Genomic DNA, 25472 nt, shown 5'->3' with positions numbered 1-25472 from the left:
TTTGTCAAGCCTGACCTTAAAAACCTCTAAGGAAGGAGATTCCACCACCTCCCTAGGTAACCCATTCCAGTGCTTCAACACCCTCGTAGTGAAAAAGTTTTTCCTAATATCTAACCTAAACCTCCCCCACTGCAACTTGAGACCATTACTCCTTGTTCTGTCGTCTGGTACCACTGAGAACAGTCTAGATCCATCCATCTTGTCCTTCCTTCGCGTCTGTGACTCTGGGCTTGGCTACACTTGAGAGTTACAGCGCTGGTGGTGGCTTTACAGCGCTGTAACTTACTCCCTGTCCACACTGGCAAGGCACATACAGCGCTGTATCTCCCTGGCTACAGCGCTGCATGTACTCCACCTCGACGAGAGGAATAAAGAGAATAGTGATTAATCTTACTATGCTGTAACTGACCTCTGGAACCTTCCCATAATGCATTTAAGTAAAGATAACACACTTTGTTTTGTTGTGATGCCTCTCTTTCTTTTGTTGTGAACTTGGGGATCCTGGAGCTGCTTATCTAAAAAACAAACACAGCTCCTGTTTGCAGTGAATGAGCAGAGGCAGGCAGGGGGATCCCTTTGGAATGTCCACAGCTAGTGTTTGCTTGAGGAGAGAAGCAGCACGGGGTCCGTTTCAGAGCAGCTGCTTATCTGGTCTGTGAGGAAAAAAACAAAGAAGGCTATTTGCATTTAGTGAATGAGAGAGGGGTGGGGGAAGGGGTCAGAACTTGCAAGGCGGGGAGCTGACACAGTGTCAGCTCCAAAAATCCACTCTCTCTGTCTCCCCCATGCTCCCTGTCACACTCCACTCCACCCCACCCCACTCTTTTGAAAAGCACGTTGCAGCCACTTGAACGCTGGGATAGCTGCCCATAATGTACCACTCCCAATGCCGCTGCAAATGCTGCAGATGTGGCCACACTGCAGTGCTGGTAGCTGTCAGTGTGGCCACACTGCAGCACTTTCCCTACTCAGCTGTACAAAGACAGCTTTAACTCCCAGCGCTGTACAGCTGCAAGTGTAGCCAAACCCTCTGTCCTTTGCTGGTTCTACTCTACCTCTCTAATCATTCCTCCAGAAGATCCTCCTAATCCCCTCTCCAACTCTCTGTGGGGTTTCCACAGGGCTCTTTCCTTGGTTTCCTTCTCATCTCCCTCTGCACTTTATCTCTGGCAATCTCATCTGCATGCACAAATTTAACTGCCATCTCTATGCTGACAACTTGCACAGATGCTGAGCTGCTTTAGCCCTGTCTTTCTGTGCAAATTAAAAATCTCTGTTTCTCTGGCATCTCTTTGTGGATACGTAGGGGTCAGTTCAAGCTCAACATGGCTAAAACAGGTCTTAATCTTCCCTTCTTCCCCCATGTTCCGCTACCTTCCTTCTCCGCCACCCTGCCTGTCACTCAGGCCAATAATCTGGGCATGGTTTTTTTATTTGGACTTCTTTCTAGGTTCTTACATCTAGGATAAGTCTAAATCTTGCATAGTCTTTCTGCATAACATCTCTAAGTTATGGCCTTTCTTATCCATCCACACAGCTAGAACTGTTGTCCAGGCTCTCATCATCTTACATCTTGATTACTGAAACATCCTTTTCTCTGGCCTTGACAAATGCAATCTTGCCCAACTCACGTGCATTCAGAATGCTGGTTCAAAGATCACTTTCCTAGCACATCACTTAGACCATGTCACCCCCCTCTCTCCATCTCTCCTCTGGCTCCCCGTTCTCTATCGTATCAAACATAAACTTCTTGTTTTTGCTTTTAAGGTCCTTCACAGCCTATCATTGCCCTACCTATAATCTCTTACGCTACTGAGATGTCAACTCCCACATCTGGCCAGTGATGCCAGCCTCGATCGCTCACTTGTTAAATTTTCAAATAGGCACTTTTGTGCTTTCTCTGATACTGCTCCTCACGCTTGGGAGGAGCTCCCCCATAAACATCTGCAAAACTACCTCATTATCCTCCTTCAGATCCCTCCTTAAAATCGCTTTTGCTGTGTTGCCTACAAAATATGGACAATGGTTGCGCTGTTGGTGCACTGAGACCATGGTTTAGCATGCTGACTGATAGTGTCTCATTATTTCCTGGTACTCCCATCCTGTTGTCTCTTGTTGTTGTGTACTTGGATTGTAAGCTCTTTGGGGCAGGTACCATCTTTTTGTACAGCACCTAGCATGAAGGGGTTCTGATTCATGTCTTGGACTCCTAGATGGTATGGTGATAAAAATAACAATAAAGAGGATAGTATTGAAAACAACTCTTGGATCAATATGTGGTTTTATGTGAGGAATAAGCAACGGGAGACAAATTTCTGAGGGACAAATAACTTGTCTTCATTGGAACTTCCTTAATATTAAAAAACAAAAACAAAAGCTCTCTCTTGAAAATGTCAGCCCAAATGTTTCTAAATAGACAGTTAATTAAAGATTTTCTTGGAGGGGACAGAATGAGAGGCCAGTGAAGTTCAGGAAAAGGTATAATGTTGTCAACATTTAAGTCTGAGTCCACTAAGTCTGTTGCTGAAGACCTGATGTAAAAAAAGTTATGTGGTAAGCTCCATCCTGAAAACCTACAGCTCGGTATTCACGTACCATAAAAGGTCTCGGTGCCAGCCCTGGATTGAAGAAAAGATATATTTACTTTCATCTTTTGAAATTCATTCTCTGGTATAAACTAGTGTCAGTGGAAGATGCCGCATCTTCTGGATGACAAGAGCAGAATTTTGATGATCATCACAGAAGTCTGAGTTGACAGTCAGAAGGAAAAGAGTAGCAAAAGGTTACAGATGAATGTGACAGTTCTAGGAAAATGTTTTCATGCCCCAAACAGCAGTTTACACCTAGGTGAGATTACTACTGAAAAGATTCAGTTTCTTTGGCATATTATATTATACAATTTATGGACAAGAGTGAAAAGTGCTACTATATTTGATGCAAATTGAAATGTTCCCAGTTGTAAAGAGATGTTTAAAACTTTTTTCCTAATGCTGGGGATTAAAGAGCATTTCCATGATCTGTCTATTTGTAAGTGTTCTCTTTATCACAGCATAGCAGGCAGATAGGATTGAGATTAGCTTTTGCTTGCCGGAGGTATTTTTTCTGGCATTTCCTAAAACTGAAGGGGTGCACCTTCAAAAGACAGGAAGATTATTTAATTGATCTAGTTAACACAAGTCAAACAAACTCCCTCTGAACTGGAAGTAATGTCCTTTTTTTTTTTTTTTTTTTAAAGTTTTTGTAAATGGGGCTCAAGCCCCAGTTTGAGAAGGCTGAGATGATGTGCCTCAGATGGAGCTGTTTACACTGGCAAAAGTCCTCCTTGACTCCAATGGCACCTATTACCTGTTTTAGGCCCCACAGGCAACATCTCTTCAAGGAGTGTCCTTTAAACTGAACATTCCTGTGCTACATTCCTTTCTCCCCAGGACGTGCAAAAGTTAAAAGTGCCACTGCATACTTCATAACTACCAGAACCATCATGATGCTAATGGCTACTGATATCTCTGTTCATAGTTGTCTCTTCTCCCCCACCCCTGCGTAGTTCCTCCAACCGTCTCCCATAACTAGGAGCAGGAGTCCTGCATAAAAACATTAGTTGTCAGTTACACCACTGTGTGCCCAGACAGAGAGCATCTGGCATACTAATGGTGATAAGTGTCCTCTAGAATGTGGTAATTATGCTAAAAATTGAAATTGAATTTTTTTTTAAATAAATGCTTTATCTTTGCTGCTGCTGAATGACATTATGAACACAATTTTTGAGTAAGTTGCAGTTGGGTTCTTTATGAAAATGAACCAAATTGTCTTGCTACTATCTCTTAAATATGGTTGGAAAAAATGGTAACCAGAGAAACTGCCCATCATGTAAAGCATCCAGCATTGGTACTAAACTTATTAGATAGGTGTGCACACCAATCCAATTACTTTTCTCTAAGGATGAAAGGTAAAATAATTTGTAGCAAAGTGAAAGTAGTTTTAGATTGTTATAAATGAATGATCAGTGAAATCAGGTTTCCTCTCTGCAGTAGTGGCCTATGCCACATGATTCAGAAGGACTGGAAAGTGATACAAGCTATGAAAGTGAGATCTGGGAAGAGTGTTGCATTTTCATAATGTAATAAAAATACTGTAATGATAGTGTTTAATAAGCATGTCTTAAAAACAAATTTTATATTTCCAAGATCACTGTTTTTATAATTTATACTCGGGTAAAGGAGAAAATCCCTGGAAATAGTCATTTTTAGGAGGGGGTTTGCGAGACTTGACATTTTAGTGAAAGGGGTTCACAGGTTGTTAAAGTTTGGGAACCACTGCCCTAAACTGAAATGGGGATGCACAGAGCCACCTGGCATTGCTGCTCGCTTCTGCCCCCACCACCGTATGTTCCTCCATGTCTGCAATTGAGCCAAGTAGCAGAGATGGGACGTGGAAGGGGGGAGAGGAATGGGTATGGGCTAGGATCTGGACAGCAAAGCAGGGTGTGAATATTTGAGTACTTTTGAGCTCAGAGCCAGGAGATGAAGCTGTTGGACTGTGATCCAGCTAGCAGTGCAATGCCCCTTTGTAAGGAGGCTCCAGGTAGTGGAAGGGACCAAGGGGACTCCAGATAGCAACCCTGGGGAGATGGAGGGAGGCCAGGATGTGGCAGAAGTGGGTAACTGGAAGCGGACTGAGGAGAGAAAGAGGCCAGTTGGGGCAAGGGAGGGCTGGACAGGGCTCCAGAGACTTGCCCTGAAGGACAGGGGTGGGAAGGACATGAGGCCAGGGTGAGGGGATCCAGGGACCACTTAGGAGCAGTTGGCATGAGGCCAGGGTCTGTGTGTGGGGCTCTGGAGACTGCTTGGGGGTGAGGAGCATGAGACTAGGGTGGGGGCTCTGGGGTGAGGGGCATGAGGCTGGGGGGTGGATGGACGCTGGGGACACGAGGCTGGGGGGCACGAGGCCGGGAGGGTGGGCTCTGGGGACTGCTCAGAGTGGGGGCACAAAGCTGATGGGATGGGCTCTGGGAACCTCTTGGGGGCAGGAGGCATATGGCGGGGGGGTGGGGGCAGACCACCTAAGCAGGTCGTTCACAAATCACCGCAAGTGGTCTCTTTGTCCAGATGTATCCAGGTCAATTTTTCACTGCTGGGGGTTTCCCCACATGGACCTATTTGCAATAAGAGAAAACAAAACATCATGTTTTTTGTTTCTGAGTCACCGCCACGGGTTCATTGACAGATGATTTCCTTCTCCCCTAGTCAAAAGGCCTGCTGTATGCCTTCCTGTCAGTTCTGCTTCTGTTCAAAGTCGTGTTTAAAGTCAAGCAAGATCTTACTCATCTTATACTAGTAGCCCCAGCATGGTCCCATCAACATTGGTTCTTGACTCTACTAGCCCTCCATTGTCAGATCTCCATTGTCACTCCCACGAGACGCAGATGTGATCTCCCATTTGCTTCACCCAGAAAGGCGTTTCCCCAGCTCAAGCTCATATTCACCTTATATTGGACGGTCTTTTGTTTCTGAAATAATAAGGGTTAGCTGTTCAGTTCCATCAGAGTCCACTTGGTGGGTGTCTCAGCTTTCCACTCTTCCATTGATAACCGATCACTTTTTTCGAACTCTATGATCATCAGCTTTCTGAATGGTTTGGACAGATCATATCCACAGGTACACACCCAGGTTCCCTCACGGAACTTAAATTTAGTTCTAGCAAAGTTGATGGATCCGCTCTTTGAGCTGCTGGCAACCTATTCTCTGCTACACCTTTCTGTGAAGGTGGTGTCCTTGATTGCTATTACCTCAGCCAAGAAAGTAGGGGAACTGCAAACCTTACTATCAGAACCTCCTTATACAATAATCTTTAGAGACAGAGTTTTCCTTTGACCTCACCCGAAGTTCCTGACTAAAGTGGTTTTCAGTTTTCACGTTGACCAAGCACACACCTACAATGGAATGGACAAGTGCAATACATCCTGAAGAAGAACAGTTATAGAAAAAGATAAGGAACTGTTTTATTTACTGAATATTTCTAAATTTGGTCATAGTACTAAAATGGTTTCTTGTACTGTACAGACATGGAAGTAATGAAGCCTTTAATTGGAGAACAGAATTCGGACAGCATCTCTGATGATGAGCACGAAAATGAATTGTTGCCAGTTGAGAAGCATTACCAACTTGATAATCAAGAGGGCATTACGTATGTACTGTTTTAAATGTCATTCTCTTTAAAATTTATTACATTTGACTTGTTCTTTGGAAATATCCCTGTGCTTTTAAGAGATTTCCCCATGACTGTAGTATGGCTTTATGATTCTGCTCTGGGAATCCACACAGACAGTTTTTTGGTAAGCCAAGCTCTGGTTTAGGACTATTTCGGATAGGCCCTCAATTTCCAGAATTTGACAGTGTACTAATTATAAAATAGACATTTTTTTTGAATGATTGCACTGTATATTAAGAGTATGAGTTGCTCAGGATCCAAGGAGCTCTTATTACAAAACACATCAAATTTATTTTAAGACTATTTAAATTATATGGGAAGCATCCAGAAGACCTTGGAAATAAAGCTTAATGAACCTGAATGTAGATTAATTTGGGGGTCTGAAAAAGTTTTCTTTGATATATTTTTAAGTTATTCTTTGTCAGGCTCCTGGTTGCATCTACAACCATTTAAAAGGCATAACTTTTTAAAAATAGTTTAGGCAAAAATCAGCACAGCATCAGCCTGTTGCACTTAGTTGCTCCTCTCTCAGGCAAAAGGAGAGTCTCACCTCACAATTCAGATGAAATCCAGGTTTTGAACCAACAGTTGTAGTGAATTCCAGATCAGGGATCACTCCCCGGAGAAAACCTGGCTTCAGTCCCTCAGAACTTAAATCCAGACCCTGATAGGAGCATCCCATCTATTTTTGCTTGGAGGCTCCTATGTATCTTTCACAAGACTGCCTTGATCATCTTGAAACATTTAAAGCTTATAAATTTTATCTTTACATTCTATAAACTGATTGGTGAAAAGCTATCTGAATGTTGTTCAGAGGTGCCACTGTGACTCTGTATTATTTGTATTTTCAGGTTTGTGCAAACACTTACTCATCTCCTCAAAGGAAACATTGGAACTGGGCTTCTAGGGCTTCCACTTGCGATAAAAAATGCAGGCATTGTGGTAAGAGCTTTTTTCCCTCTTACATGTGGAAGAGATACATAGAAAACTCTATCACATCTCTGCAGTTCAGAGTGATAAAACTAAAATCTAGATAACTTGATTATGTGACCTATTATTTCAATATCAACTTGAACAGGGCATCATGTTAGTTTTCCTTTCCAGAGTCTAGTTAGAACTGGAGACTAGGATTTGGCATTCCTGAACTGGCCATTGGCTCACTATGTAATCTTAATCTCTATACACTGCATTTTCTAGACCTGATTGGAAAAGTGTGTGTGTGTGTTGTTTTTGTTTCCTGAAGAAAATTCTGTGAACTTTCTGTGAAAAATTGAAAACCGAAAACTTTTGGTTCAGAAATGCTCCCATCGTGCCTAATGTGAGTTGTAGTTTGGGTCCTCATTTCCTCCTTCTCTTCTATGGATTGGGCTCCTTACTTGGAGTACATCTCCTATGATGCACCAGGATCTTCCATCTTGCCGATCTGATGAGATGGTTCATGGAAACCTCATGGCCATTTTGCATCATGGCAGACATAGTCCATTTGGACAGCCTGGCCCATAGAGGAGAATGAGGGCATAAGGCACCCAAAGTAAAACTCCCTTGAGGCAGTGTGGTAGCATTTCCAAATCAAAATGTTCCATTTCTGGCTGAAAATTGAACATTTTTCAGTTTCTGGATGCTTGGTTAAAAAAAAATTAGAATTTTTCTGTCAAAAACAGATACTCTTTGTGCAAAATGTTTAGTCAAAAATCCAATTTTCTCTCCAAAATATAGCTCTGATGAAAATTTTTCAACCAGTCCTAGTATTTTCCCTTATCTGTAATATGTATCATTGTATTTAGGTCCTCTGGACAGGGACCATATCATCTTCTCTACTGAGCAGCACCAATTATGCTGACTTGTAATTAAAAAAAAAAAAACCTTAGCATTGATGACAATAAGATGTTTGAAACCATTATTTAGAAATGTGCAAAATCACATATTTTTTGTGTGACAAATTTTTCATGGCAAATATTTCTGTGAAATTGTGGATATTGGGATGAAATCTGCACCCACATTTACTACTTTCCCTTTGTTCACCATCCCATCTGAGCAAAAGATGGGATGGTGAACAAAGGGAAAGTCACATGATGTAAAAGTCACATGAGTCCTAAGTAAACTAGCAATAAAAACTTCTTTGGACTTGCAGTACTTAGTTGTTTTTCTATTTACCATATTTGTTTCTAACTTTTATGGAGGTGATCCTTATTTGTTAAAATGCGAAATGTTATTTTAAGTGGTTTTTCCTCTTGTATATTTCTGTGAAAATTACTCTTCTTACAGGGTTCCAGGTATTTACATCCCATTTCCTACTTTTTTTCTCCATATAGCTTGGACCAATCAGCCTTGTGCTTATAGGAGTTGTATCTGTTCATTGTATGCACATTTTGGTACGATGCAGCCACCATCTGTGTCAGAGGTAAATGTGGAGCTATTTGTTACATTATAGCACCTGAATTCCCTGAATTTCTTACTCTATTTCATTTTATGTCTTTGGTCTGCAAAATGTCTTGGTGCTCTAATAATCTCTTCAGAGGTATCTGTCAGAGCCTAGGAGGAAGGGGCATGTAACTTCTTTTGGTGTAACTACCAATGATGGCTTCTAGCTGGCATGCAGGAATGCTTAATTATTTGGCATCATCTTTTCTAGAATGCCTTTGAACAATATTTGTTTAAATACAGTTCATTTTCTGCTTACTGTTCATGTGTTCTAAACTAGGCTGGTTCATCTTCGATAGATTTGCACCTTATTCCATACCCATAAATGGAAAACAACCTGAGTCTCTCTCACTGCAGTTCTAGTTGTTTAGCCCTAATTTTAAGAGTGAAGGAGTCTGAACAAAACAAGGAGAGAGAATGGAGAAAAGAGAGTCTCATAAAAAAAGATTGAAAATGGGATACAAAAGGAAAGGAGAGAGTAACACTCTAATAGTAAAAGTGAGTGGCTGAGACAAATGCATTTTGGGAAGAATCCAAAAGCAACAGCTTTTCTGGCAGAACATTTTAAATGACAAACATTTCAGTCTAATTAACATGCCCTCTCCTACTACCCTCCCAACATTTTTTGAAATATGGCATCCTTTGGGCAGTGTGAGGAGAAAAAGTAAAATGCTGAGAGGACTGGATGATCAAGTGCCATTGTCAAGAACCTTTTTGAAAACAAGGTATTCCTTCTAGTTTCCTTGTGCAAAGTCAATGGATGGGAAATGTTTAACGGTATCAGAGCTCATATCAGATCAATGTTTCTAGTCTGTATGGGAAAAGACACCTTTGTAATCCAAAGGGATGATTTTAGTTCCAGTGCAGGTGTGCTACTCTAGGGTCCTAAGTTTAAATTCTGTACTTTATCTGCTTCTGACAGGAAAAGCAAGAGAGACAGGGTTTTTTCAGTGATGGAACTACTGTACTGGTGGCATTGGCACTTATTAGCCAGATCCAGAAAAACATTGCTAAGCAGCTTGGCATATTGAGTAAATAGTTGGTTAAAATAGAAAACTGGATGGCAAGTGCAAAGCATTTTCTACATTTCCCACTCTTACTATAATGTTATCACTTTTGAAAAGCATTCATTTTTATAAATGACCTCACTTATATGGAGAGTGGAGTATGAATTACTACTAAATTGCATTGATATTAATACTATACTGCTATCTTCTTGGCTTGAGGAAAAAATAGATTTTTTTTACATTTAGATTCTGAAAGAAATATATTAAAATGATGTAGTGGAGGAATCAAATGTCATGCTCCTGGAGGGGAGGTGTGTATTTCTCTCTCATATTCACAGTTGGATCTCCTTAGAATCTCACAACTAATATTGATTTTTCTTAACAAATATCTATCTCATTGTCAAGCATAGGATTGTTATGTGGTTGAACACAATTGCTGGTTTTCTGTCTCAGTGAAAAGGAACAATGAAAATGTATTTGATGGGTTAAAACACATAATTATTCTTGTCCTTTTGGCCAGTTTAATGGGATACAGTCTCTCTCTGGGGATTGCATCCTGCCTTACTTCATCTGTTGATAATTTGGAGAAAGTTCAGAGAAGATGCACAAAAATGATTAAAGTATTAGAAAACATCCCTTATAGCAATGGATTGAGCTTCCAGAGTCTATTTATCTTAATCAAGAGAAAGTTAAGGGGCAACTTGATCACAATATGTAAGTATCTTCATAGAGAACAAATATTTGATAATGGGCTCTTCGGTGTAGCGGACAAAAGTAGAACAAGATCCATTGTCTGGAAGTTGAAGCTAGACAAATTCAAACGGGAAATAAATTGTAATTTTTTAACTGTGAGGGTAATTAATCATTGGGACAATTTACTAAGGGCTGTGGTAGATTCTCAGATTCTTCAAGATTGGATGATTTTTAAAAGATATGCTCTAGTTCAAACAAAAATGATTTCAGGGAAATCTTCTGGTCTGTGTTATGCAGAAGGTCAGAATAGATGAGTGCAGTGGTCCCTGCTGGCCTTTTGAATTTATGAATCAGTAATTTCTACTTAGTTCATAAATGGGATTTGTAGATAGATATAAGGCAAAGGGTTCACTTTGAAGTGTGGTGGATCTGTACCTCTCACCAGAATCCTGAAGTCGGTCACCATGTTTGGATTTACTCCTTCTGGAGACCAATTCCCTCAGGGTATGTTTGCATGAGCATCTACTGCATGACAAGCTGAGGTGTAAATCTACGGTTCTTCAGCATGCCGCGTACTAACGTACTGTCAAAGTTTTATTGAGAACTTTTTAGTTCACATCAGCTGGGACCATAGGGACAGTGCACGGCATGTTGGAGCACTGTAGAATTACACCCCACCGAGCTGTGCAGTAAGTGCTCGTGTAGACCTGCCATAAGACACCTGTGATTTAAAAACCTGATCCTGCACTATTGACTTAACTGAGAGCAGAATCATAGTTTAGATGCTGAAAGTGCACAGGTATATGCTGTTCTTGAAGATTGACTTCAAGTAGCAGATCAGGCCTTCTACAGCTACTGAATGATGTTCCAGAATTGCTATAACTGAGCCTGTGGGGTCCACAACATTTTCAGGCTATGGCAGAGTATATCATATTTTACACCTTGACATTTTCTATCAACTTCTCTCCATTCTTTCATTTCAGGTTGAAAAAGACCTCATTAGGGTATAGTGACACAGTTAGTTACGCCATGGAAGTAGGGCCCCTAACCTGTCTTCAGAAAAGAGTTTCCTGGGGAAGGTAAGGTTGTTGCAGCATTTAATTTAATAAATGAAATATTGAAAGGAATGGATAAACTGTGAAACATTAGAATTTTACCTTTCTCCAATGATATTGCTTTCCGTGGGTTAGCAAAAACTTTATACCGTAATAAATCTTGTGTGGAAGGGGTTATTCACACAGTCAAGCACTTAGTTTTAAAGTTCTGTGGGAGAAAATTTACTTCAGTTTCACTCTATGAGCAGAAATTTGGTATAACCAGAATTGCATTCTGCACATTCTAATGTATTGAAACAATTTAGGATTTCAGTTCTGTTTTACCACAAACACATTTCTCCATATTAAATGTTCACTGTAAGCAGTCTGTAGTGTATACTTAAATGACTAGTATAAGATATCCATTCTGAAAGGGAGCAACCTATTCTTTGACATGTTACTCTGCAAATTGCATTTGGTGTTCGATCTTTATTATATTTCACATTAATGAAACAAAAATGTTAATAGCTTGTTGTCTGTCTCTGAAATTTTTTTCCCTTTGAGAACCTCAGTCATTTTCCTTTGCCATCTGTAAAAAAGAGTCATAGTAGGGCAGACTAAATAATGGTATTGTGAGATAATAATGAAAACCAAAACCTTAGAGCTGTTAAATATATTTGTTTTAATGAGCATATATAAAGAATTTCTTCTTTCAACAATGAAAATGTCTTTTCCCTACTATTTTCAAGGATGCAGCAATAGTGTGCAGTGTGTTATGGTTATTGTATAAAATGTGAATTAATTTTTTTTCAGATATTTTTGGTGGTTATGTTATAGGAATGCAATGGAACCCAATTATAGGGAAATTTGGTTTAAAGTGAAGGTAGGATGAAAGCCCCATAAATCCTTTGGTACAGTACAATCTATAAACTGTAATTCTGTTTCCAGAGAAGTTCTGCTGCAGAAATAATAATTTATCTAAAGAAAGTTCTAGTGTATGTTTAACTTTATATGAAGAGTTCCACTGGAACAGTCCTCAGTCCACCAGAGCCTCTGATGTATGCCTCCCAAAAATGATATGAACCACAGTTAGAAAAAAATAAAGTGAGAGATTTTTTTTGTGAATTCTCATCTGACTGAAACCCCAGGACTGATTCATATTGAATCACTTGGTAAGCACTGAGAATAACTGTCATCTTACATTGCTGAAACTTCTATAATTTTGACTGTATCAGGCATTTCATGTTCTCTTGTCACAACAGTCCTAATATGGTGCTTTCCCTGCTAAAAGATTTACATGTGCATTAATTTATAGGTACATATTTTAATATTCCTACAGTATAGTTTTACAAAAATCTCTTCATTTCCCTACTTCCACAAGTATGTGATTGTAAACCATCTATCTTTTTTATGCATTTCTAAGAAACTCATCACCTTGGAATCTACTTGATGTTAGCTAAAGAAATTATTTGTCTTGTTTTGTTTGCAGAAGAACCTGCTTTGCAGTGCGCCAGAGTTTAACGTGGTGTTTTGAAACTATTGTTTCCACCTCACTATAAAAAGGAGCACTAGATGTATGTCATTTGGAAATGGCTTAATTGTTTGAAAACCCTTTTAATATCATAACTTCAGCGTGTATGTGTTTTTTCTCACACCTAGGTGTATCGTTGACTTTTTTCTTGTGATTACACAACTGGGATTTTGCAGCGTTTATATTGTGTTCTTAGCAGAAAATGTGAAACAAGTGAGTAAATGCGTTGTATGGGAATAATTTTGTTTGCAGCTTTTTATTTTCAGCTTTATTTCCTTTCTGCATCCATGTCATATGTACGATTCATAGAATGCACGTAATGAGAATACATATAGTGTAAGCGCTACCTTTCTTTCCCCCAAAGATACCTCACTGATTAACTTTTGTAGAAAGTGACCCACTTGCTTTGTAGGTAAACTCAATCCAGCGCTTGTGTAAGCAGCTGCAACATCATTGACCTCCAGTTTTTCTTAAATTTCAACACTTAATCCCACAATTTAACCCTGGAACGTAATTATTTTACACACAGCTAAACTGTGTTTGAAAGATAAAAGGAGTTCTGCCAAATTTTACAATGAGAGAATGGTTTCTTCATGCACAAAATCAGTGGTGTACCATAAACTCTTAGGATTTGTGCTCCAAAACGTGTGTAATCCCTTGTACAGTATATACATATTCTTTCCATATTCAGATCTTGGGCCCAACCTTGCTCTCAATATGTAGCAATTTTTATTTATTATTTAGTTTGCAGTTATGTCCAAAATAGTGTCAAGAAGTTTCCAAATGCAGAGAAAGACACAGTCCCTGCCCTGAAGATTGTAGTTAACTATAATTATGTACTTCGTGTGAGCACACATGCAAAGCAGTTTCTTTTCTGAGCGCTGCAGCAGTGTGCGCCACATCTCAGAAGATGGAAAAAGCTGTTAGGCAATTGGAAAGGCACTCTGTAAAGAACTGGGGAAATGGACAACATTGTTTATGGTTAATGGTATCTTCCAGCGAGTGTCTGAAGCCTCCCTTTGCACAAATGTAAGATATCACGGAGTGAAATGGGAATGGTTGATTTACATGTATATTATGAGGCTGTTCTGCTTCAGTAACAACCAGCCTTGCTGTAAGTACATCACAGTATGCTGTGATCCTGCTAGACTCCAAAAGCTAAGTAAGGTTGGGCCATTTCAGTACTAGGATGGGAGACCGCAATGAGACACCTGAGAGCTGCAGGTGATATTCAGCAGATGGCACTGTACACTTTTGCAATGGGCTGAACTGTTACCCAAAGAACCATTATCTCTTAGATGAGACATAAAGCTAGATCCTGTCTACATTAAATTTCTACAAGGTCCCGCACTCCCTCCAAATGAATGGAGGCATTAAACACTGGGCTTCTTGACAGATTTCAATTTGGGTAATTACCCTACAGTCCCCCTCCAATTTCAATCAGATATGATGTTCTTAATGTCCTACCTTAGACAATTCTGCAATACAGCTGTATGCTTTGAAATTTCTACTGGTTATACTTCATTGGTGGCTGAAGTGGTCCATAGGTATCTTACCTTTCTCTTAGGAGTGTTGTGAGCTTTATTTCATGTTTTGGGAAGTGCTCTAAGATCCTCTGATGTAAGGTGCTATAAAAGTGCCAAGTACCTGCATATGCAATTTATACATTCTATGATTTGGGCCTCTGAACCTGATATGCGGTAGCTGTGAGACCATATTATAAAAAATTATTTTACCACTCTAATGCTTAGTAATCTCAGTGTGCATATTATTTTCAGTAGTATGTCTCTTCCTTCTCCGGCCCCACCCTCTCAGTGTGATTTTTTTTTTTATTACATCCATCATAGTATAAAGTTCAAGCCCAAACAATTGTCATCAAATAGGTAAGCAGACCCACTGCTACCTACCAGTGACAACTTCCTATTAACTGACCTGATAAGCAAAAACAAGACTAATCAGCTGTGTCTTGCATCACTTCTTAAGGCCATTAAAATTGGATCGTCATTTATTACAGGATTTCAGACAGAGGGGCCATCACAAGAAATACTTTGCTACCTTTCCTCAGGAGTTTAACCCTGGGGAGAGATCCAGTAACAAATTAATCCTAGGCAACAGAAACAGCCTCAAGGAAATATGAAATATACTCTGTAAATGAATCAAACTTACCAAAAATTCAGAGATTTCACTTTTCAATTAATTTGATTTGAATTGCAGTTCTTCTTCCACAGTATGGTAAGGAGATAAGAATCTGTCTCCTTCACAGTCACAAAGAGCTATATTGCAGAACTCTGTCCTGTAGAGGGCACCAAAGGACATAAGTTGGTACTACTTTAAATATGTAATTCATTGATTCTCCCCAAAGCCAAATTTTGTGAAAAAGCATTTAAGTTGCTTATTTGCACATACCATCAACACAAGCATTAAAAGTCACAAAATAATTAGTTTTCACCCAACACTATTACCTTGATTTCTCCTCTCCTCATGACCTCAGCCATGACACTGCTCCCTCCACACAAAGCTATATTAGTGTTTGGACGACTCCTGACTCAGCTGTCCTGTCCCCCCCAGGGCACTGGCACAGCAACACCGTGGTGAGCCCTTGAAGAGCTGATATTTCCAAGCTTGGCTTCCCTAGTGGTGCTATGTAGTGGGCTGGAGAGCTGAGGTTGAAGCACTAGGGAGCCACATGTCTCTGCATTGACATCAGTCTTGGTGCAAAGGCACTGGGATCTCCTACACAGCTGTGCTCCCCAAACCCATTCAGCCCTTCCCTCCACATACAAGCCTCATTCTCCTTTCTTTCCCTCCCTCAAAGCCCCATTATCAACCTTCCCCTATCCCCTGCTGTGTAGCTTAGCTCCCTGCGGTCTCTGGAAGGAGTGGAGATGGTGAGTTGGGGAAGCAAGACAGCTGACAGAGTTGGACAGTTCCATTGGCTAATATTAGTGTAGCTCAATTTGATTATACCGAATGGGAGAATAGCTTGTGTGTTAATTTTAAAATTTCAAAACTGGCTTATGTTGGAGATGTTAGCTGAATATGCTTGTGTGGGAACTGTGACTGTTTAGCTAGAGGAAGCCAAAGAAATGTGTAGAGGGAAAATGGAAGGGAAATATTAGTTAAGTAGCCTTTTAAAATATTTCCTCTACAGTTAGTAAATATTTTTCTTTAAATGTTACATGGAAATTTCAGTGTTCCAGTGAAGAGTAATTGTGCCAAATTTGAGGACTAGGCTGATGTAAACAGTTGCAACCATTGTCTCCATAATAAAAATGGAATGCTTGAACCAGAGCCTGTCACACGGGCTGACTGGTCTCTCTGCGTATGTCTATACTTCAGTTAAACACCTGTGGCTGGCCTGTGTCAGCTGACTTGGGTTCACAGGGCTTTGGCTATGGGGCTGTGAAATTGCAGTGTAGACATTTAGGCTTGGGCTAGTGCCCGGGCTCTGGGACCCCCTGAGAGGGGAGAACCCCAGAGCCTGGGCTCCAGCCCGAGACCAAAAGTCTACAATGCAGCCCTGCTACCTGAGCCTCACAAGCCTGAGCCAGTTGAAACGGGCCAGCCAGGGGTGTTTAATTTCAGCATAGACATACCCTATGCTGTCTTGCTGGAGTGGCATCACTGTTCAGTTATTTTGAAGTTAACACATAACTGTGTCCCCTTAAATGATGAATAGATCTCCAGTGGGGACATAGCGGGTCAGGAATATCTGTGCATAAAGTAAATAATTCACACAAACGTTTGATCCTTAACTACTTTGGAGTCCCAGATACTGGGGTAGTGGATGCCAGATAAATGTTTGTAAATATAACTTTTCATATGCTGCATCAGTTGAGTCCTTTCAATTGTGCAACTTTATTGGCTGTAGCATTTCTTGTACATCCTGCATCCACAAATCATTAGAGTTAAATAATACAAAATGGCGGAGAATAAATGGTGTAAACTGAAGAGACAATTTTCAACGAATTAAAATGAGCAGAAAGGCCAATATTTTTTTAAATTTGCCTTAATGGGAGCATTTGGGTGTTCAGGACTTCTGATTTTCAAAATCTTGGCCAAAACCTTGTACTTTCTCAAAAATCTTTGGATTTTGCTATGTTGAGTTTGCTGTCTTGCTATCTTGCAAAACAAAAGGTTGACAAATATTTTATAAAGAGCCTGGCATATGTACTGAGCCATCATCAGTCCAAATCCCTTCTAAATAAGCATTTACTAACTACGGTAAGCATTGTGAGTAGGTCTAAATGTTTGCTTTGTCTTTCCAATTCTGTAAGGGATTCAATACCGTTTTCTTCCATATAAAATACATCACACATCTTCTGGTTCTAGCTATTGAGGTTGCTTGAAACTTCCCATTGTAAGACCCTAAATTTTGTTGCTTATAACTTTGCCAAACCTCAACCATTGTAACTAAAGACAGTGCGCACACACACAGGGTAGTGTGAGCAACCCTGATTCGGACACTTCCTAATTTTTGAGTGCTTGACTTTGCAACTAAGCTTTCTCTTCATGTATGGTATGGTCAAGATAAAAACAAACTTGAGATTCTGTTCTTTGTTGAAATTCTCTAAAAGCTGATGACACTTTTCTTTAGTAGAAATCCAGCCTTCTTTGTGTCAGTGAAATAAAGGCAAGAGATGATGCTCAATAGCAAACGTACCTTATTGTAACACATTCTTGAGCTGAATTTTATCATTGAGAAAATCTGGAGCATGCTTAATCATAATGGAGATTTTGGGAGGAAGAGATTATGTGGGCATTGGAGGCCCATGCGTTTTTACAACACTGAGCCCACTGACTATGTGTGACATTTGAGTGGAGAGAATTGTCTAAACTGATAGTATGTTTGCAAGTTACTATGCTCTGGTGATAGGAAAGAGAAGGCAAGGCGTAATGTTAGATGTGCCTTTGCCCAGTATGACTAACTGAAATGCAATGACGCACTAGAGGCAAAGTGCAGTAGCTTAAAAACAACTGTTAGCAGGAATAACTGTCCAAGATGATATTGAGTCTGATATTGTGAAGGAGGGTAGGTTAGGTAGAGGCTGAGTCATATTCAGTCCATCTAATCATAATCAATTGCAAACTTATGTCACCCTATGCAGCATGTAAGGCAGGGAAATGGATGCACATTGCTATTTCATGTTTGTTGACTTGTTTAGGAAAATATTAAAAGTTCAGTGGTGGTTTTTAGTCCTACTCACAAAGAAAAGGTTTAGCAATGATACAATAGCCTGTGCCTGAACAGCACAAAGTTAGGAACTGAAATTTCAATGTGGTTTTTCCATGCTGCTCTGTCTCACCCAATCTCTCCTCCATGTTACTCATTCTGAGCAACAAAATTAAAAGTTTTCCTTTCTTGTCTGCTCTTGAATCTTGTGTCATCATATCATGCTTCTTTCACTCGGTCAGTAATGTTAGCCTCCATAGCCTGTTTGCTCACCTCTCCTTGGCTACCCCATCCATGTTGTATGCCCTCTCTGAATCCATTTGCAGAACCACTACCCTGACCTCTTTCAAAGCCATTCTCTTCCGTGATGCCTACAGTAAACTGCCTAAGGCTTTGTCTAAACACAAAAGTTGTGCCACTTTAACTATACCAGAAAAGTTAAAGCACTACAACCCCTCACCGTCTCCTGGTAGAGGCAGTTTTACCAGTATAAAGGTGCTTTTTACCAGCTTGGCTTTATTCATACAGAAAAGGGAATAAGTTATACTGGTATAAGTGCCTTTATCCTGGTATATTTATTTTGGTTAAAAAAAAATCACACCCCTAGCCAAAATAGATGCATCACTACCAAAATAAAATAAAATAAAATAAAATAAATAAATAATAAAAATGTGTATAGACCAGACCTAATGACAGTGGTTAAGCAGGGAGACTGTTGGAGCTGAGTTTTCAAAATTTCCATTTTATTTTCATTTATTCATAACTTTCTGAAACTTTTACCTTTTGGCCTGAAACATTAAATATCCAAGGAAGGTGCAGGTGTGAGTTTCAGCTATAGAAAAACTCCACCAGCAACACACAACTTACGTCCTCAATAAGCAATGTGTATGGCTCAGCAGAAGCCATTTTTTCACATGTTGGGCAGGGTGGTATCTGAAATGTGGTCTTTGAGATTGGTGACTCCATCTTTGAAAGGAAGCTATCAAGGGTCAATGTGACTTCAGTGGCCATCTCAGACGACTTGTCTAGACAAAGCTTTAGGTCTAGTCTTTGCACAGTTTTTGTTCCAAAACTATTTTGATTAGGGGTGTGATATTTTTTTTTAACCTCAAATAGTTATACTAGTACAGCATTTAGTATGGGGACAGTTATACTGCTATAAAGGTACCTTGTGCTTGCATAGCTTATTCCCCTTTCCCCATTGTGTATTCATTTTCTAACTGCAGGTGAATCTGCCTTATCTAGCTTAGCTTATGCAAAAGTATAAATTTCAATATTAAACCTGGCTGAAACTCAGAATTCTCTTTCCATGGGAAATTCTGACATTTTAAAATTTCTTTTGGTCCCGAACTGGAAGGAAAAGTGCCTTGGTAAAGTGAGGTTTTTTAAGCACCGCAAATGTCAGGTAGGTTTAATTAGCAAACAGAAACTACACTGTGTTTCCCGGTGGCAGGGATACAATGTACAAGTATTGACTGAGGTGAACATCAGGAAAAATATTTTCTGAAAGGAAGTAACAGGTGATATTGTTTAATATTGCCCTCAACTGCAGTCGAATGATCTATTTTCATTAAAGGATGCTAAAAAATACCTGCTTTTATTTAACCTTCTTAGTTTCTTACAGATTGCTTACCTGTTTGTAAGGGCCTAGTCTCCCCTGGTAGAATTAGCCTTCATTAATGGTTCTTCTCTCTCACTTTCTTCTGCCATTAGAGGTTGCCTTCAAAAAGGGGCAGTGTTCATACTGTGTCTCCGTCCTCTTGTCCCTTACCTATATAAACTCCTTCTACGGGAAAATATATGCTTCAGACTCTCATAGTAATGGCAAGGCCTCTGCTCCCCCAACTCTGGGGAAATGTCAGAAGCTTAGGAGGGATAACCGTACTACTCTGGAGACACATTGACAGATTTGGGGGAGCAGAAGGCAGACATCTCACACCAAGCACTAACAACTTGTGTTGATTGCTCTGGCCACCTCTGGAGATTACAGCTTTGGATTTGGGTATCCCAGAGTGTGGTAGTGTTTGTTAGCTATCACTTTGCAGATATCTGCATCAGTGTTCATCAAAGGACAGTAGTGGATTATTTGTATGTGTGTACACGTGGTGTATCTTTGTGGGTACATGAGCCCGTTGTGTCTGTCAGCCAAACACAGGATGAGTAAATATGAAAGACATTAATATGACCACCCCCTTGTGACATAACATAAAGGTGAAAGGTGTTCAGATACCATAGCATGGGTGCCATGTAAGGATCGGAAAATATTTGAACTTCCCTAATGATTTATGAAATATAAAACATTGTGAACTCAAGCAACGTTTTCCCAATAAGCACCACTTTATTTGTAATTCAGCTAATAGAAAAACTACAGAGATCTCTGTTTTTTAGGAACTCCTTACTGAGGTCTGTCTGTATAAAGTGAAAATTGTGTGTATGGATTTCTTTAAAAAAAATTCTTTTGGTTTAAAGAGGAGAAAAAATACTTGAAATTATTTTTGTCAGAAAGTTAAATTAAAACTGCAGGGTTTTAAAAAGGTTACCATTCTGTCCTTGCAATGTCTCTATCTGCCGTATCTATTTAATAGCAGGATGCATTTTGGAATGTCATAACAGGCTAAAATATTTATATATGGTGCAAGGTATGTTAGCATAGCAAGCATGTGTGTGCTTCCACTGCTCGAATGCTGTATATTATATTAAATATTTATGGTAGCTGAGATGTTCAAAGGAACCTAAGGGAGTGACATGCCCCAAAGCCATTGGATTTCTTAGAGAATCCCAGCCTATGTTCTTATGTATGGAGCATCTCTGGCTGTGTATGTGTTTGTAAGTGAAAGAGCAATTGCTCAAGACTTTCTTGTATAAGTGAAAGGTAGCTAAAGCTTTTGGACAGTGACTTGCTCTGTATTTTTATTTTAAGTTTACTATTGGCGAATGAGATTTGGAACAGGAAGTTTACTTCAGATGACTTTAGGGAAATAGCAGCTTTGCTAGCTGTCTGTCACACTACTGGCCAGCACAAAGAGGCAATTGCAGTGAATTCACTGAAATTGGGAAATGTTAAACAGTTTATGCAATTTGTAGTGAGAGAAGCTTGTAGGAAATTTAATCTTTCATGTCTAGATTTAGTTAACTCTTTGCAGTAGCTTTCTAAGAACACAGGCTTCAGGTATTCTGAGCCCCCCTCATTTTCCATTAATTTCAGCAGGAGTTGAAGGGTACTTTACAGAGGACGCTCAATATCTTGCAGGATCAGATCAGTTAGTGTACTAGTAATGACTAGAATCCTGTGTATTCCATGGTTGCTGGAATATCCATCCCCTTCTGCTGAGCTGTGTCCTTAGCTTTCCATTAATAAATCATTCTTTTTAGCTCTTATGGTTGCAACAAGTATTTTAAAAAAAAGGAATTTTTGTCTGCTTGAGTTTGCAGACAACCTGAAACAATAGGAATAAGAAGAGTGAAAGGTCCCATTAATCTTCAGTGGGCAGTTAATTCTGAATCTTATCCAAGCTGACAATTTAAATGCCAACACTTTTCCTGATTTGCTTTACAGCCCCAAACTGTATCTCGTTCCTATCCAGATGCTCATAACAGCTCAGCTAACAAAATCTCTAGGTCTACCTTTCTTCCACCTCACCCCACAAACAAATAAAGCCCATTTAGTATAGTTATTAATTGTCGGTACAAAACCCTGCAGCTGTGTAGACTGAATGTGTTGCGGCAAACTAATACAATTGACATTTGGCATCAAAATAAATAACATGGGTGACTGTACCAACTTATTTATAGCTTCCATAAGCTTTCTAGTCTGCCTCACTTGGATGTTGTGGAAACTAGAGTCCCTTGCTGCAGATTTTAGGTCCATCTTGTAATGGAATATGCTCGAGGGAGTCAAGGAAGACAAGGCAGTTGTGGAGAAACTAAATGAATTCATTGTATTGATCTTCACTGCAGAGGATGTGAGGGAAATTCCCACACTTGAGCCATTTTGTTTAGGTGACAAATCTGAGGAACTGTCCCAGATTGAGGTGTCAAATACATTTTGGGACAAACTGATAAATTTAAACAGTGATAAATCACCAGGACTTGATGGTATTCACCCAACAGCTCTGAAGGAACTCAAATATGAAATGCCAGGACTAGTAACTATGGTATGTAACCTATTGCTTAAATTAGCTTCTGTGCCAGATGACTGGAGTATTACTAATGTAATGCCAGTTTTTTAAAAAGGCTGTAGACTTGGTTGAAACTATAGTAAAGAACAGAATTATCAGACATGTAGATGAACATGATATGTTGGGGAAGAGTCACAAGGTTTTGTAAAGGAAAGTCATGTCCCACCAATTGTTTAGAATTCTTCGAAGGATGTCAACAAACATATGGACAAGGTTGATCTAATGTGTATAGTGTACTTGGAGTTTTAGAAAGCCTTTGACAAGTTCCTTCACCAAAGGCTCTTAGGCAAAGTAAGCAGACATGGGATAAGAGGGAAGGTCCTCTCATGGATCAGTAATTGGTTAAAAGATAGGAGGCAAAGAGTAGGAATATATGGTCAGTTTTCACAGTGGAGAGAGGTAAATAGTGGAGTTCCCCAAGGATCTGTACTGGGACCAGTTCTGTTCAGCATATTCATATATAATCTGGAAAAAGGGGTAAACAGGTTGCACAGTTTTTGCAGAAGATACAAAATTACTAAAGATAGTTAAGTCCAAAGCTGACAGTGAAAAGTTACAAAGGGATCTCCCAAAACTGGGTGACTGTGCAAGAAAGTGGCAGGTGAAATTCAGTATTGATAAATGCAAAGTAATGCACATCGGAAAACATAATCCCAACTATACATACAAAATGATTGGGTTTAAATTAGCTGTTACCTCTCAACAAAGAGATCTTGGAGTTATTGTGGATAGTTCTCCAACTCTGAAAAGAGCTGCTCAATGTGCAATAAAAAAACTAACTGAATGTTAGGAACCATCTGACCACATCTGGAGTACTGCGTCCAGCTTTGGGCCCCCCGAGAAAGGATATGGACAAATTGTAGACAGTCCAGCGGAGGGCAATGAAAATGATCAGGGTGCTGCGGCGCACGTTTTACAAGGAGAGGCTGAGGGAACTGGGCTAGTTTAGTCTGCAGAAGAGAAGAGCGAAGGGAGATTTGATCACAGCCTTCAATTACCTGAAGGGGGGGTGGGTTCCAAAGAGGATGGAGCTCAGCTGTTCTCAGTGGTAGCAGATGACAGAACAAGGAGCAATGGTCTCAAGATGCAGTGGGACAGGTGTAGGTTGGATATTAAGAAAAACTATTTCACTAGGAGGGTGGTGAAACACTGGAATGAGTTGCCTAGGGAGGTGGTGGAATCTCCATTCTTAAAGGTTTTTAAGGCCCGGCTTGACAAAGGCTTGGCTGGGATGATTTAGTTGGCGTTGATCCTGCTTTGAGCAGGGGGTTGGACTAGATGACCTCCTGAGGTCTCTTCCAACCCTAATCTTCTATGATTAGGAAAGGGATAGATAATAAGATAGAAAACATCATAATGCACTATACAAGTCCCTGGTATTCTCACACCGTGAATGCTACATGCAGTTTTGGTAGCCCCGTCTCAACAAAGATATATTAGAATTGGAAAAAGGTTCAGAGAAGGGAAACAATAATGAGTTGAGATATAAAACAGCTTCCATACAAGCAGAGATTAAAAAGACTAGGGCTGTTCATTTTAGGGGGAAAAAAAACAACTAAGGGGGGGATATGATAGAGGTCTGTAAAATCATGACTGGTGTGGAGAAAGTGAATAAGGAAGTGTTATTTACCCCTTCACATAACACAAGAAGCAGGGGTCACCCAATGAAATTAATAGGCAGCAGGTTTAAAACTAACAAAAGGAAGTACTTCACACAATGCACAGTCAACTTGTGTTTCTTGTTGTCAGGGGATGCTGTGGAGGCCACAAATATAACTGGGTTCAAAAACGAATTAGATTAATTCATGGTGGATAGGTCCATAAATGGCTACTAGTCAAGACTGTGAGGGACACAACCCCATGTTTTGGGTGTCCCTAAACATCTGACTGTCAGAAGCTGTGACTGGACAGCAGGGCATGGATCACTCGATAAATTGCCCTGTTCTGATCATTCTCTCTGAAGCATCTGGCACCATCCACTGTTGGAAGACAGGTACTTGGTAGATTGACCATTGATCTGACCTATTATGGCTGTTCTTATGAGGGGTCTTGATGATGACCATAAAACTCACCAATGACATAGCAATGCACTTCATTAATATGCTTAATTTAGAAACCTGATTACCATGTCACTTATGACTGGAAAACAGTGCATCTACAGTACAGAAAATTGTATTTTCTTTCACTGTGTGCACCGATGCATTGACTATTGGTGTTCTATCAAATTGTCTTTATTAGTACTAATGTGACTACATATACTCTGGAACATGACACTGGTACTCCCTAGTATTGCTGAAAGTGTTTTCTGTTAAGAGGCTCAGTGGTATCTTTGTTTCTTTTGTACATGTAAGTAGCTCTTGTATAGCAGTACACATGTGAAAAGCATTGTTCAAATGTTGACTAATTAATTCTTTTAACACCTCTGAAGTAGATAAACAGGACCATAATGCTCACATATTATTATAAATATGCTTTATCTGTGAGACTAGAGTAGCTCTAATTTCACAGTACATTCTCTGAGCTATAGTTTTGTGTCAGATGTTCAGACTGTGACTATGGTAGCATGGTTGGCTGATTTGGTATTTAGAAGTGGTGTTGTAGCTATATCAGTCCCAGGATACGAGAGAGACAAGGTGGGGGAAGTAATATCTTTTATTGCACCAACTTTTGTAGATAAGAGAGAGAAGCTTTCGAGCTTTTCTCTCTCACTAACAGAAGCTGGTCCAATAAAAGATATTACCTTATCCACCTTGTCTCTCTTGGTGCTTAGAAGGCAGGTTATTGTCTACAGTTGTTTTGAGTTTCGGACCATTGACTTCTCAGTTATGCTTGTTTCTATTCACATCATATAGAATTACCATATATACTAGATCATAAGCTGGGTCGTTTATAAGCCAACCCCTCCAAGATGGATAAGTAAAAATGGAAAATTTTTATGACTCATTCATAAGCCAACCCTATAATTCAGGGGTCAGCAAACTTTGTCTCCCGGGCCATCAGGATAAGCTGCTGGTGGGCTGAGATGGTTTGTTTACCTCAAGCATCCGCAGGCACGGAGGTAAACCTAAGGTGCACCAGCTGCTTACCCTGACAGACCGGGGCAGCAACTGGTGGGGAAATGTTTTTGGGGGGAGAAGCTGGGGGTCAGGGGAGTAACCCCTGTGACCACCCCCCACATGACCCCACCCCTAGCCCAGGACCCCCACACTCTCCCCATCCCATCCCTTC

The 25472-nt window shown here is 40.0% G+C and overlaps 1 protein-coding gene across 4 annotated transcripts in view; it reads left to right on the top strand.

The window, feature by feature from the left end:
- SLC36A4 (solute carrier family 36 member 4) overlaps positions 1–25472 on the top strand; it is a 219076-nt gene that overhangs the window by 22370 nt on the left and 171234 nt on the right. For 2 of the 4 annotated variants that reach the window (XM_039520289.1, XM_039520288.1), the window contains exons 2-6: positions 6060–6183; positions 7059–7149; positions 8520–8608; positions 11312–11407; positions 13022–13106. In XM_039520289.1, the coding sequence (XP_039376223.1) occupies positions 6062–6183; positions 7059–7149; positions 8520–8608; positions 11312–11407; positions 13022–13106 (483 nt within the window). In that variant the 5' untranslated portion in view covers positions 6060–6061. Of the gene's footprint in view, positions 1–2701; positions 2848–6059; positions 6184–7058; positions 7150–8519; positions 8609–11311; positions 11408–13021; positions 13107–25472 lie in introns of those variants that run through there. The other 2 variants (XM_039520287.1, XM_039520290.1) reach the window with 2 other exon arrangements.

Source organism: Mauremys reevesii, linkage group 1 (genome assembly GCF_016161935.1).
Source record: "Mauremys reevesii isolate NIE-2019 linkage group 1, ASM1616193v1, whole genome shotgun sequence".
Lineage (NCBI taxonomy): Eukaryota > Metazoa > Chordata > Testudines > Geoemydidae > Mauremys > Mauremys reevesii.
The sequence above is the reverse complement of the archived record's forward strand: the minus strand, read 5'-3'. Positions and strand labels throughout refer to the sequence as shown.